Raw genomic sequence first — 15,165 nt, forward strand, 5'->3', positions numbered from 1 at the left:
GACACACCCACCCCGATTACCCCAGTCACTGAATCAATCCACCTCATAGAGGGCCTTCCTCTCCTGCGCTGTCCCTCCACCCTCCCAAGCATGATGTTCCTCTCCAAGGACCAGTCTCTCCTTACAACATGTCCAAAGAATGTCAGACAAAGCTTCAGAATCCTTGCCTCCAAGGAGCAGCCTGGCCTCACCCTCTCTAGGATGAACCTGTTTGTTTCTCCTAGCAGTTCATGGTATATTCAATACTCTTCTCCAGCACCACAGCTCAAAGGCATCAATTCTCCTTCAATCCTCCCTAGCCATTGTCCAGCTCTCTGATGCATAGCAAGTGATTGTGAAGACTATGGCCTGGATCAAGTGCACCTTAGTCTCCAGACTGACATTATCACTCTTAGAACTTTGGAGAGGTCTCTAATAGTAGACTTTCCTATTGCAATATGTATTTTGATTTCCTGGCTGCTGGTGCCAAGAGTGTTGACTGTGGAGCCAAACAAACTAAAGCTGTTAATATTCTCAATGTCTTCACCATCCATCATGATGTTGCCAGTTGGCCCAGTGATGTAAGAAAAGGTGGGGGTGGAAGGCAAAATCCAAACCTGACAAAATGACATTACATGCACCCCTTCTTCAATGTTTTGACTGAGCCCACAAGCGCAGTCAAACCTTTGCACAGGTGTCTCTGAGTGGTGCTACATTAGGACAGGTGGGCTCTCCCTTCAGGTACCTCTGAAAAATGGCCTGCCAACCTACCGCCCAAAAAACTGAGCCCCTGAAAATCCCGCAGAGCAGCTCTGAGCGGTCACACATGGGGCTGCACCATCTGAAGCAAACAACATCCTAAAAAACAAATCTATGGAATGGGAAGAACGTGTGTCAAGAGTGAACGAGGTAACCAGGGCCACGATGTGGAGTCCAGGTGAGATGAGGAGAGAGTGGCCTGGCCAGGGACTGCACTGTCAGAGGCCCAGGAAGATGGAAGGTCAGCCGTGGAAGGACAGCATGGGTACCTAGCTCATGCCCATTTCTAAGGTCATTTAGATTTCAGAGAATTCAAGATTGTGTTCCCAAAGCCAGGACCCCTTTGCTACAAAATTAATACTTCCCACTTAACATATACAAAAGGAAAGTATTTCCAATGCGAACACATTTAATTGCAAAGTTTTGGTTAGGGCCTAAATGAAATAACGATTCTGATACTAAAACTGTACATTGATAACATTTTAAAATTAATGCTCCTCTTATTCATCCAGAGAGTAGCTGCTGATCCTGTTTTATGGTCCTGGCACTAAAAAAAGAAAAGAAATAAAAATAACAAAACCTATAGGATCCAAAACCTATAGTCTTGGCACCAGCAGCCAGGAAATTAAAAGGCGCATTGCCATGGGAAAGTCTGCTGTTAGGGACCTCTCCAAAGTACTGAAGAGCAATGATGTCTCTTGGAAGACTAAGGTGCACCTGATACAGGCTATGGTTTTCGCAATCACTTGTTATGCATCAGAGAGTTGGACAATGACCAGGGAGGATAGAAGGAGAATTGATGCCTTTGAGCTGTGGTGCTGGAGAAGAGTATTGAGAATACCATGGACTGCTAGGAAAACAAACAGATTTGTCCTGGAAAGGGTTAAACCGGGTGGCTCCTTGGAGGCAAAGATTCTGAGGCTCCGTCTAACATACTTTGGACATGTTGTGAGGAGGGACCGGTCCCTGGAGAGGGATATCATGCTTGGGAGGGTGGAGGGACAGCACAGGAGAGGAAGGCCCTCTATGAGGTGGATTGATTCAGTGACTGGGATAATTGGGATGGGAGTGTCAGAGACAGTGCGATTGGCACAGGACAGAGAGGAGTTTAGGGCTGTTGTACATAGGGTCGCTATGAGTCGCAGGCGACTCGACGGCACATAATAACAACATAACATAGGATCCCCAACCCTCACAGACTGGTAAAATAGCCGCTACCAACCATTGAGCCAGTACCACATGTGAGAGCAGAGGTGAGTCATATGGCTACAGACCTAACAGTGAGTGGTTCAAACCCAGCCGTCACTGCTCAGGAGGAAGATGAACCAAGCCACTTCCATAAGGATTTATATCCTCAGAACAAAAGCCAGGAGTGCTCAACCACTGTGGTCACAATCAGCTGGATCTCAAGGTTTTTGTTTTGTTTTGTTTTGTTGCCCAACCCTCCGTGGTCAGGACTGGTCTTCCCAGCTCAGCAGGCTAGCAGGGGAGTGTACGGTATATCTTCTGACAGAGAATTGCTACTGGACACAGAAAACAATGACAACCATCAGAGATATTTATTGTTGTCAGATGCCATCGAGTCAATGCCAACTCACAGCAGCCTTATCTATGAACAACAGAATGAAACATTGGCCATTTCTGCTCCATTCAACATCACAGATATTTAGAAAGCAACATTGATGAGATTCAGAGATGAATTAGCCTAAGCTAGAGAGGGAATTGAAGCATCAAGCTGGCTTTTCCTTTTAAGCATCCAGCAACGGGCTGTCTGCACAACTGACTTCTCCTCTCAGAAGTCCACAGGCCCCAGCTGGCCATGCCCACTCTGTTTTCTCTCTGCAACCTCACTGCCCATGCTGGCCCTTACACAGACAGGGAGATAAACATTTTAAATGGAATTAGTGGTCCCTTCTCCTCCCAAAACAACAAGGAAATATGCAACCATGGAGTAAAGGTGAGGCACTTCAAGATTGGAGACTTGCCGTGTTCTCTGGTTCACAGGTCTCAAGTGACAGAGCAGACACCAGAAATTAGTCACTTACACTCAGACTTCTTCATCACTAACCTTCGCCAGGGCCTGGAGAACACCATGCTAGAGGAAGCAGAAAGCGCCAGTGAAAAGGGGGGACACCCTCGAAAAGGTGACTGACAGGGTGACTGCAGCACTGCAGAGACGGTGAGGCTAGCACAGGATCCAGCGGGGACCTCATTCCGTCTTCCATGAGGCCGCCGTGAGGCATCGTGGACCAGCAGGCATCTCACAAGGTCAACAACACAGCACACTGCCTGTCCGGCCAGGTGGGCTTTGGCAGGTAGTGACTGACACAGTCAAATGTGTGAACTTGCTGAACAGGAGACACCTTTGGTGTGTCCTGGTGAAGATGTGTGGAAATTAGTTCACCACAGGGCTTTTGAGGTGAAAGAAGGCAGCCAGGAGACCATCTTGGGGCCCTTTGCAGATGTATAATGATTATCAGCAGGGCAATGGGCAGGTTTAACTATGGACAACGTCTAAATGGGGAAAGGTAGTGGCTCCAAAGAGATCCCCAAAGGTCATGGACATTGAACTGGAATTGGCTTGATTAAGGGGTTTAACCTCTACTGCCATAAACATGGAAACTCTTTTTTCCCCAGTAAATACTAGACGTGGGCCCTGTAGAACACAGCTCTACTGCTGAGCTCTGGGCTCCCACAGCAATATCTCAGACTCCGTGACTTTCTGTCACTTCTGGTTATTAAAATTATTTGATGCTGGCCACTGAGCCTCAGACCAGCCTGCTCTAAATGTCAGTCTCATATTGCACTTGGAGCAATTTCGTCTCCAGCTGAAAGTGAGGACGGGAGCTTGAGCTGCTGAGAGTGGCTTAGAAATGCTGGCTGGCCGGTGCATGCTCAGAATTCATCAGCTCAGGTCTCGGGAAGTGGAGAGAGAAATGCCAGGATCGAGTTCCCCGTTGTGCTGCCTCTCCCTGGAGTCTGCTGGGCGTAAGAGTGTGTGCCTCTCCTCCCCCGACTCGTGCACAAGCCATCCACAGTGAGCAGTAACTGTTGAGAAAGCTAGACAGGTTCTGCACTTCTGGAGTTTGCAGAGACAAAGGAAGACAGCATCCTTCACAGAGAGGCGCTGGCACTCAGCACAGACCTAGCTGTAAGGGTGGAGAGAAGAGTCGGGTGGAAACAGATGGACGTAGCTAGAAGCACGAAAGGCTTGGAGGGGAGCATGAAGGTGGAGGAGGTGGGCCTGTGAGTCAGGAGCAACAAGAAGATGATGCAGGAGAAAGGCCATTTTTAAAAAAGGGATATTAGTAAAACATTTTCCCCCCTTATTCACTGTTGGTGGGAGTGTAAAATGGTGTCACCGCTAAGAAAGGCTGTAGGGCATTTTCTCAAAGTTGCAAATAGAAATACAGTTTGACCAGCAATTCCGCTACTGGGAAGTTACCCTAAAGAAACCATAACTATCATCCAAGCAGATATATGCACACCCATGTTTATCACCGCTTTGTTCACAATAGCAAGGAGTTGGAAACAACCCAAGTGCCCATCAACAAATGAATGGATAGAGAAGCTCTGGTATATTCACAGAACAGAATACTATGCAGCACTGAAAACCAAGGAACTCATGAAATACTATACAAAATAGATGAGCCTGGAGGACATTATGCTGAGTGAAATATCTCAATCATAAAAGGACAAATATTGCATAGGGCCACTGTTGTAAAATGGGACTGACATCAGGGTGGAGGGAAGGCAGAGAAGGAGGAGAGGAATGATGTATAATAACAATAAGAGAAAAACCATTTTAAGAGAAACTAGAACAAAGCATTTTTTAAAAATTTATTTATTTCTTTTTCATTTCAATGAATATCTACAGAGATTTTGGAATTCCATTCATTCATTGTTGCACTTTTCTCCCCCCCTCCCCCGTTTGCTCCTCTCCTTGAAAAGCAAAACTCTTTCATTGGTACACAATCCCCCCTGCACCTCCCAACCCCACCCCTACCCCAAATATAACTATTCTCTCCCTCATAGACTTCAATGCAGTGAACATAATTTATCCAGTTTTTCTCAGTCTCACCCCCACCCCGATGTCAGCCTCATTCTACAATAGTGGCACCATATAGCATTTGTCCCTTTGTGACTGAGATACCTCACTCAGCATTATGTCCTCCAGGGTCACCCATTTTCAATAATATTGCATGAAGAACAAAGCTTTTTAAATACTTCCTAACGGCCCCTGAGGCACTCCAGCCCTGCCATGTCCACCCCGCCATCCACACCCAAGGCTATGCCCATAGCAGCTTGACTGGCCTGGTTTTCTGGTGAGCCCACACTTCTGCTTGTGACTCGGGCTGCCCCTCATGCCTCTCATTCTGACTCAGCCTGTGCCCCAGCTCTTCTGACAAATATTCCTCCCTCACATGCGCACTGCTGGCCACCTTCTCCAAGAGTTCTTCTTGACCACCAACCTAGACCTTTTACCCTGTATCCTTCAGATATCCTTCAATATGGATAACATCTCCACAACAAAAACCTGAAAAGTTTCACCAACGGTCTGACAGGCAACATCAAGATTGATGGAGAAAAGACTAAAACTGCCAAATTCTGCTGACTTGGATCCACAAACAATATACTTCAAACTAGCAGTCAGGGGATCAGAAGACGCATCACACTGGGAAAGTCTAAAGTCATGGATTTCTACAAATTACCGTGGAGCAATGGTGTAAGTCTTAAGACTAAGATGTGCCTGATTCAGGCCATAATCTATTAAATCATTCATTTGCTCTGCATCTTAGAACTGGACGGTGAATGATGATGACAGAAGAATTGATGTCTTTGAGCTGTGGTATTGGAGAAGAGCACCGAATATCCTGTGAAGTGCCGTAAGAACAAACAGATATGTCTTAGAGAAAAGGTAGCCAAAGTCTTTCCCGGAGGCTATGAAGACAAAGCTTTTCCTCAAATACTTTGAGCATGTTGCTGTTGTTGTTGTTATGTGCCATCGAGCCGCTTGTGACTCATAGCGACCCTATGTACAACCGCCCTAAACCCTGCTCTATCCTGTGCCAATCTCACTGTCTCTGACACACTCATTCCTACCACTCCAGTCACAGAATCGATCCGTCTCATCGAGGGTCTTCCTCCCCTGCGCTGTCCCTCCACCCTCCCAAGCATGACGACCCTCTCCAAGGACCTATCCCTCCTTGCAACATGCCCAAAGTATGTCAGACAAAGCTTCAGAATCCTTGCCCCCAGGGAACATTCTGGCTTCACCCTCTCCAGGACAAACCTGTTTGTTCTCCTAGCAGTCCACGGCATGTTGCTAGGAAAGGTTATTCCTTGGAGAAGGACATCTAGCTTGGAAAGGCAGAGTGTCAATGAAAGGAGGAAAGATTTTCAACCAGATGGATTAACAAGTGACTGTAGCAATGGCTCAAGTGTGTCAGAGGTGGTGAGGACAGCAAAGGACAGCACAGAGTCCAGAGCTGTTGTTTGTAGGGTCTCTGTGAGTCGTACTCAACTTGACAGCACCTAACAATAAAAAGATCTGCATCCAGACCCCCTGTCAGCTTGTCTCACTCTTCCCACAGAGGCAGCACTGCCCGTAGTAGAGCAGGAAGGCAGCTCCATCTCTAGCGTCCACTAGGTCACCTGGGGATGTCTCTCCGCTGTGGGTCTTTGTGCCCTCTGGATCCATCACTGTTCCATCCATAGTTAGGGCAAAGACACATGGAGAATGAGAAGGTATTCTGTTGGAAAGATGGAAGGAAGCTCTTGGGGGACGCACAGAGGCCAGGAACAGGAGGGAAGTTTGTGGAAGACACCCCTTGGGCCAATTTCAGTTAACACTTCTCTCGGCACCAAGTGGGCCTTGCAGTTTTGAAACAACAAAAACATTCTGTAGTTTCAAGCATGTTCTAGCACTTCAGAACAAAACAAACAACATTTTTTTAGATTGTATTTTTGCTGACAGAGCCCAGGCGGCCTGGGGCTGCTGCTCCTGGAAATACCAGTTGACCCCTCCAGGTGTTCCAGGGAGAGGGAAGATCTAGTTCACTCCAGTTTAAGATTAACAGTCTCCAGGACTCCAAGATGACCTCCATCGTGCCGCTGAAGGAGAGGAGGCTGGTGGATGTAAAACTGGGGGAGCCGCCCAGCTGGATCCTGATGCAGGACTTCACCCCAAGCGGCATCACAGGAGCGTTCCAGCGAGGCTCCAAGAAGTACGTCAACGTGAAGAAGGGGAGCATTGCTGGGCTGTCCATGGTGCTGACAGCTTACGTGGTGTTCAGCTACTGCCTTTCTTACAAGGAGCTCAAACATGAACAATTATGGAAGTACCACTAAGAGGCGCCGTCTGCATTCCTGGCCGGGTGCCTTTGCCCAGGCACCCTTCCCTTCTTGAACAGTCCTTTGTCACCTAGATTGAGAACTCTGTCCAATAAAAGATGACATACACTGTTACAAAAAAATAAAAATATTAACAGACTCTGAAGCCCAAGAGGACAGCTCTACTATGTGTCCCAGCATCACTAGGGTCAGAATCCACTTGCTGGCTATGAGTTTGGCTTTGGTTGTTGAGATTTCCTTGCAACAGTTTTGGCCTCTTCTTCAGCTCTAACTACAGAGCCATATCTACTACTCAACTTTAGAAGGCTGGTACTTTCCACATATGTAAACAGATCTCTGTGCCTCTCCACTTCTACAGACAAGGAGGTAACACAATTCATAGAGGGTTAATAGCTTGTTGAGGCTGGTAGACTGTCTCAGCCTCCATCGGACTGTGGGCTTCAACCCACAGCTCCGGAGAATCTAGGTCATCTTAGCACTTTTGCACCACGGTGCCGCAAAGGGATGTAAGTCGGAGAAATTGACCAGTGTGAGGTGTGTGTATATAATCCTGAATTTTCTGCCTGGGCTGCCGAAGACACACTGTGTCTCAGTTCACAGCCGTTATGGTTGAAACATCTTCCATAAGTCAATAAATCCCTTCCCTGCCTCAACGTCAAGCTGCCTGTTCTGGTTCCTTTCACTTAAAACACAAAACAAAACAAAAAACCCGAAGCATCTGTTCTCATCAAGTTGATTCTGACTTGAGGCGACTCCATGTGGGTCAGAGGAGAAATATGATCCATAGAGTTTTCAGTGGCTGTGAGATTCCAGAAGCAAATGACCAAGCCTTTGCAGGCGTCTCTGGGCAGATAAGAACTGTTCCAGGTCACGGGTTAAGATTCCCAAGTCTAAGGTTAGCTTGTGCCATGTGGGAGCTCTGTTCCTATTTGATCCCATGCTGAATTCAGTGGGCTGGGATAAATCACACACATCAGTGTTCTTCCCAGCTTGTCACCCACACAGATGAGTCCAAGAGCATTCTAAATGAACCCCCACAGGTACTGGGGAGCCCCTCGTCTCAGCTCACGGGAAGACCAACGTACACATAAGCACACAGCCTTCTCTTTCTCCTTTTGCTTCTGTTGCCCACATCCCGCCCTCGCACCTCACTCTACTTTGGGCAATGGCTTGTGGGCAGTTAAGACAGCCTTCATCACAAGTCTTTTCTCCAGGCCCAGCTTCATGTTCTGCCTTTCTACTTCTTCCCCACTGCTATTAGACAAGGTCCCTGCTCTTTTCCAACCCATAATGCTACCGTCATTGCCTGTATCTTCCCATTGCCATCCAATCAATTCTGATCCATAGAGATGCCATTGTTGTTATGTGCCACTGAGTCACTTCTGACTCTTAGCGACCCTATGTACAACAGCCCTGAACCCTGCTCTATCCTGTGCCAACCTTAATGTCTTTGACACACCTACCCCCACCACCCCAGTGACTGAATCGATCCATCTCATCAAGGGTCTTAATCTCTTGATCTGTTCCCTCCATCCTCCCAAGCATGATGTCCCTTTCCAAACACTGATCCCACCTTGCAACATGCCAGTAGTATGTCAGATGAAGCTGCAGAATCCGTGCCTCCAAGGAGCAGTCTGGTCTCACCCTCTCTAGGATGAACCTGTTTGTTTTCCTAGCAGTTCATGGTATGTTCAGTAGTCTTCTCCAAAACCACAGCTCAAAGGCATCAACTCTCCTTCTATCATCGCTAGTCATTGTCCAGCTCTCTGACACAAGGCAAGTAACTACAAAGATCATAGCCTGGATTGGGCACACCTTAGTCTCCAGACTGACATCATTGCTCTTCAGTACTCTGCAGAGGTCCTGGACAGCAGACTTTCCAAATGCAATTTGTCTTTTAATGTCCTGGCTGCTGGTACCAAGAGTATTAATTGTAAAGCCAAGCAAACTGAAGCTGTTAACAACCTCAATCTCTTCACCATCTGTCATGAGTCGGCCAGTCAGCCCAGTGGTGAGAATCTTTGTTTTCTTGATGTTGAGCTATAAACCATACTTAAGGCTCCAGTCTTTGACCTTCTGCAGCAAGCACTTCAGGTCTTCCTCAGTTTCAGCAAGCAGGGCTGTGTCACCTGCATAACACAGATGGTTGATATGCCTTCCTCAATCCTGATGCCACATTCCTCCTCATAGAGCCCAGCCTCCTGGATGATCTGTTCTGCATATAACATGAATAGGTATGGAGATAAGACACATTTCTGGTGTACACCCTTCCAAATTTAAAATCATGCAGTGTCTCCTTGCTCTGTTCTGATGACTGCCCCCAGTTCAAGTATAGGTTTCGCATAAGCACAATCAAGAGTTCTGGGATGCCCATTCTTCTCAGAGTCAGTCATGTTCTGATCAATTTTATCGAGGTTCTTTCTGCTTTCCACTGACCCTCTATTTTTACAAACCTAATGTCCTTCTCTGTGGAGTGATCCCTCATGAAAAAATATCCAAAGAACAAGCAATGAAGTCCCAAGGCTTTTGTTTCTAAGGAACAGTATTGCTGCACTTTTTTAAAAAATTAATTTTAATGAAAGTTCATAGAGACTTTGGATTTCCATTCATTCATTGTTGCACTTTTTTCACTGCTCACCCCTCCCCCCACATTTCACTCTCCTCTTTGAAAAGAAAAAATAATAATTCTTTCATTGTTATACAATCTCTCCCCTCAAGTCCACTCCACTGTGCAACCTTTGTTCTAGACTCCTGTTATGACAATAATACCTAATCATATAACCGTTTTAAACAGTTCTCTCCCTCATCGGTTTCCATGCAGTATACATTTTTATCCCCCTCTTTTTTAGTCACTCCCACCTCCTATGTCAGTTCTCCTTTATAACAGTGGCACTATGCAGTATTTGTCTCTTTTGTGACTGAGATATTTCACTCAGCCTAAGGTCCTCCAGGGTCACCCATTTTGTATAATATTTCGTGAGTTCCTTGTTTTACAATGCAGTGTAGTACTCCTTTGTGTGAATACACCACAGCTTCTCTATCGCTGCACTTTTTACAAAGCACGATCCCATGCTTGGGAAGGTGGAGGGTCAGCGATGGAGAGGAGACCCTCAGTGGGAGGGATTGGCCCCGTGACAGTAAAATGGGCTCACGTATATCGGAGATTCTGAGAGAATACAAGACAGGGCAGGGTTCCTATCTGTTGTTCATATGGTGACTATGCGTCATAGTTGACTTGATGACATCTAATCACAACAACTTGGTCTGTGGGTCCTAGCGGTGTTGGTAAGTGTTGTTGTTCTTATGTGCCATTGAGTCACTTGTGACTCATAGCAACTTTGTGTACAACAGCCCTAAACCCTGCTCTATCCTGTGCCAATTGCATTGACTCTGACACACCCATCCGAGTACCCCAGTCACTGAATCAACCCACCTCATAGAGGGTCTGTCCCTCCACTCTACCCACCATGATGTCCCTCTCAAAACCTGTCTCTCCTTACAACATGTCCAAAGTATGTCAGACAAAGTCCCAGAATCCTCACCTTGAAGGAGCAGCCTAATTTAACCCTCTCGAGGATGAATCTGTTTGTTATCTTGGCAGTCCATGGTACATTCAATACTCTTCTCCAGCACCACAGCTCAAAGGCATCAATTCTCCTTCTGTCCTCCCTAGTCATTGTCCAACTCTCTGAACATAACAAGTGATTGCAAAGACCATAGCCTGTATCAGACGCACCTTAGTCTCCAGAGTGACACCATTGCTCTTCAGTACCCTGGAGAATTCCCTAACAGCAGCCTTTCCCATAGCATGGAAATCCAAATAATGAAGACCATTTCCTAAGAAATGTGTAAGCACCATCCTCATTACGCTCAGATTCCCATGCTAAGTTTATTTGAACTTTAAAAATAGTTTGGTCTTTAGCAGAATTAAAGGCCACTAATAATTATTTCCTCTGTTTTTATTATACAGTTTTCGGAGGCTTCTGTTTAGATAATGAAGTCTCATGTGAAGACGATGACAAGCAGCTATGTTTCATGCCAATTTGAAGACTTAAGCTGACCAAGGCCGGTAGAATGGTCAATAGAGGAGAGACATATAGCAAGTGTACAATAAATGCTACAAAAGTGTGCAAACCTTAGGGGTGTGTATATTTGAAGCCCCTTAACCAGGGGGAAGAGTCCCTTCTGTTGTTGTTGTTATGTGCCATCGAGTCGCTTGTGACTCATAGTGACCCTATGTACAATAGCTCTAAACGCCATTCTATCCCGTGCTAACCTAGTCATCCCAAACACACTCATTCCCACCACTCCAGTCACAGAATCGATCCATCCCATCGAAGGTCTTCCTCTCCTTCGCCGCCCCTCCACTCTGCCAAACATCATGGCCCTCTCCAAGAACCAGTCCCTCCTTGCAACATGCCCAAAGTATGTCAGACGAAGCTTCAGAATCCTTGACTCCAGGGAACATTCCTGCTTCACCTTCTCCAGGACAAACCTGTTTGTTCTTCTAGCAGTCCATGGTATATTCAACACTCTTCTCCAGCACCACAGCTCAAAGGCATCAACTCTCTATCATCCCTATTCACTGTCCAACTCTCTGATGCATAGCACGTAATTGCGAAGACTATAGCCCAGATCAGGTGCACCTTAGCCTCCAGCCTGACATCGTTGCTCTTCAGTGCTCTTGAGAGGTCCCTCACAGCTGACTTTCCCAATGCAATTCATCTTTTGATTTACTGGCTGCAGTTAGCAAGAATGTTGACTGTGGAGCCAAGTAAATGAAAACTGTTAACTATCTCAATCTCTTCACCATCCATCCTGATGCTGCCAATTGGCCCAGTGGTGAGAATCTTTGTTTTCTTGATGTTGAGCTTCAGTCCATATAGGAGGTTAGCAAGTCCAAATTATATGAGATGAAACCTTGTGACCTCTGCCTCCAGAGAGCATCAAAATTAGATTTGCTCATTCTTCCGGAAATCAATTGTATATACAACATTCTTTGCCTTAAGTAGTTTTATTCTTAAGAAAACAATCCATTGTTAAGCTTTAGCACACAGTAGTTCCTTTTTTTGTAGGAGCCTTGATGGCCCTGGTGAAATGCTTGAATGTGTTCCAAAAGTCCGATAGTTAGAGCCTTCTAATCTGTAGTCCAACCCTGTTGGAGAAAGATGGGGCTTCCTTCTTCTGTAACGTTTGACATGAGTGGAAACCAGCTGGCAAGTGCTACTATGTCCTATGGGGTCATTGTTTGTGCAAACTGACAGTAGTAAGTTTTCTTGTCAATAATTTATGAAACATTAAAATCTGGAAAAACAACTATCTTATATTGACAAGCTACTTCTAGATACACATATATATCATTTGGGAAGTTCACTGAAGGCACTGTCTGTTTGAAAAGACACCGAGGTGTGTGAGTCACAAGCAATAGAACTCAAAAACTTCTTGGTCACGAGTCAGACTGACGCGCAGCTGACCCTGCTTTGACTTTAGCAGGCTGTGAGGAAGAGGAAGAGTGGAAGGAGATTGTTCATCTTTCTCCCACGGATCACGTGGTAGATCTGAGACATGGAGAGGTGACATCTCAGGGTTGGCAGTGGAACCCAAGACTGATTACAAACCTACTTGTGGCTTGAAAAATGGAAGCCTCTGAACAGTCTTGATGTTGTTAACTACTACGTGGACGGAGTTGTTGGTGACACACAATATGAACACATCTTTGTACACATATGCAGTATACCCGTTCCACACATTTTGCAAAAGTTTAGCATGTCTGCCCATCCTGGCAGAAAAGCTATCGCCAACCAAATCTTAAAGTGAAGGATTGTGATGGTCTCATTTTGGAAGTCGGCCCCCATGTCTTGTCTGCTGTCATTTGTCCCACGAAGAGGAGTGATCCTCTAGTCACAGAACAGGCCAACCCACTGGTTCTGCCCAGTGAATCCAAACAGATGGCCATGGCTAACATTCTAGAACCTTGCCAAAACAAAGACTGAGTCTGGCAGAAATCATAACCCATATCTTTCTCTCTCTGACACATTAAACACATTTTCTTGATAGCATTTTTGACAGCATCAATTAAACTCAGAGGCGTGTAGGAATGGACACATTGGGAAATTTGGAAGGAGAAAGCATTGCAAAATGCAAGATGGACATGAGCCTCGCAGAGAGGGAGAATTATGCTCTCCTCTCCCATGGACACCTACACCCTACAATATGCCCACTTCCATATGCATTTGGGGTAGATGACTCTAAGTCAGTAGGCCACATAGCACGACACCCACACAGTTTCTCCATCCACGCTTTTACACCGAGAAGCGTGAAGTCTGAGTATTGAAAGCCTGGATAACTACCACGTCTTTCACTAAAGCCACAAGACACTACCCATCTAGCTAATGTCTCTTTAAGCATAGCGAGGCTTCATGCTGGTTACCTTAGATCCGTAAGCAAGACAGACCAAAAGCTAGACCAGGACATCATGCCTGGTTAGGTCAATGGGCATATTATAGGGAGTTGCATTCCAGGTCATGGTGACTGTCCACCAGCTTTCAGAGGCTGTGACCCTTTCCAGGAGGAGACTGCCCTTTGCAAGAGAAGAGATCCTTTTCCTGCACAGTAGCTGGTGGTTTTGAACCAGAGACCTTTCTGTTAGCAGCAGAATAACACCAGATGCCATTCATGAGATGGACTGACACTCTGGCTATAATAACAGACTCAAATGCACCTGTGTTCAAAGGACCCCAGATGTCAATGATCTTGAAGATGGTGCAGGGCTAGTTGATGTTTTGTTCTGGCACCAATGTTGTTTCTAGGAGTTGGGGGAGCCTCAGTAGCAACTACCAACAACTCAAGGGTACCCGAGGCCAAACAGTCCTCATAGTCAATAGAAAGGAGTCCCAAACACTTTAGTCTTCATCCTCATTCACACTTAAAGCACCGAGCTCATTACTGAAGAGCACAGCTATTCTCAAAACCAAACAAATGATGCCTTTTGCAAATAGTAACTTCTCAGATACCCTTCCCCATGTGGCACTGTGGAATTTTTCAGTTGCTGTGAGTTTTAATATAGTGTTTAAAACAGTGAAGATGGAAATATTTTAAAGACTCTAAAGAAATTGCCCAACTCAGGGAGCTCTGGTGGCCTGGCAAGAAGCTGCACTGCAATCCCAGAGGTACACGGTTCAAATCTACCAGATGCTCTGCTGGAGAAGGAGGAGCAATCTCCTCCTGTACCAGTCAGATCTGATTTGACGATACACACACCACAAAATTAAAAAAAAAAATTTAAAAAAGAAATTACCCAACTCAATGGTACACAACTACTGTTGGTAGGTAGCTATTCAGGTAAAAATACATTTATGCAACAGTGTCATTGGATTACTATGAGTTACTGACAACAAAGGCCATTCCACATACAAGCTGTCACTGTCAGGAAAGACAGACATTAACCTCTAAGTACATAAATAGGTGAGCAGGCAGGATGGAGAGGAACGTCCACAAGCCGAAGGACTCAGCAGACAGTATTTCTACATTATCCTTGCCTCCAAAGAGCAACTCAGCTTCACCCTCTACAGGACAGACCTGTTTGTGTTCTTGGCAGTCCATGGAATGTTCAGTACTCTTCTCCAGCACCACAGCTCAAAGCTCTGTCTCACATACTGTGGGCATGTGGCCAGGAGGGACCAGTCCTTGAGAAGGACATCATGCTTACAAGAGTGGAGAAATGGCATGGCGCAGGAGAGGAAGACCCTGAATGAAATAGATTTGCTCAGTGACTGTGGCAATAGGGACAGGTGTGTCAAAGATAATACGATTGGCTCAGGTTAGGGCAGCATTCATTAACTGTTGTCCATAAGGTTGCTATGAGTCGCAGGTGACTTGATGGCACATAACAACGTTTCTACATACATATATTCATGAGTTTACCTAGATCCATGTATACAGTAGGGTAAAGAGGGTAAAATGACGATATCTTCTTGGCCAGAACCCAGCTTATTGATGGAAGGAGTCACAGTGTCTTGGGGTCATGAATATAGCCTCAATGGATAACAGAGTCGCTTGGTATCATTTCCTCCA

The 15,165-nt window shown here is 45.9% G+C and overlaps 2 protein-coding genes across 3 annotated transcripts in view; one reads left to right on the plus strand and one right to left on the minus strand.

Annotated features, from left to right (window-relative positions):
- Window positions 1–15,165, minus strand: part of PARK2 (parkin RBR E3 ubiquitin protein ligase) — a 1,426,764-nt gene that overhangs the window by 548,483 nt on the left and 863,116 nt on the right. The gene's annotated exons all lie outside the window — the stretch shown is intronic.
- Window positions 6,835–7,089, plus strand: LOC102866822 (ATP synthase subunit f, mitochondrial-like). Of its 2 annotated transcripts, XM_006882776.1 has the most exons (2): window positions 6,835–6,955; window positions 7,061–7,089. In XM_006882776.1, the coding sequence occupies exons 1-2, from the start codon at window positions 6,835–6,837 to the stop codon at window positions 7,087–7,089; spliced, it is 150 nt and encodes a 49-aa protein (XP_006882838.1). The 2 variants fall into 2 exon arrangements, with proteins under 2 accessions (XP_006882838.1, XP_006882837.1); XM_006882775.1 differs by having other exon boundaries at window positions 6,835–7,089.

Source organism: Elephantulus edwardii, unplaced genomic scaffold (assembly GCF_000299155.1).
Source record: "Elephantulus edwardii isolate Elephantulus edwardi_28Jun2011 unplaced genomic scaffold, EleEdw1.0 scaffold00024, whole genome shotgun sequence".
Lineage (NCBI taxonomy): Eukaryota > Metazoa > Chordata > Mammalia > Macroscelidea > Macroscelididae > Elephantulus > Elephantulus edwardii.

What these genes read in the sequence shown, in the direction of transcription:
- LOC102866822 (XM_006882775.1), top strand. Translation starts at nt 6,835, where the DNA reads ATGACCTCCATCGTGCCGCTGAAGGAGAGGAGGCTGGTGGATGTAAAA.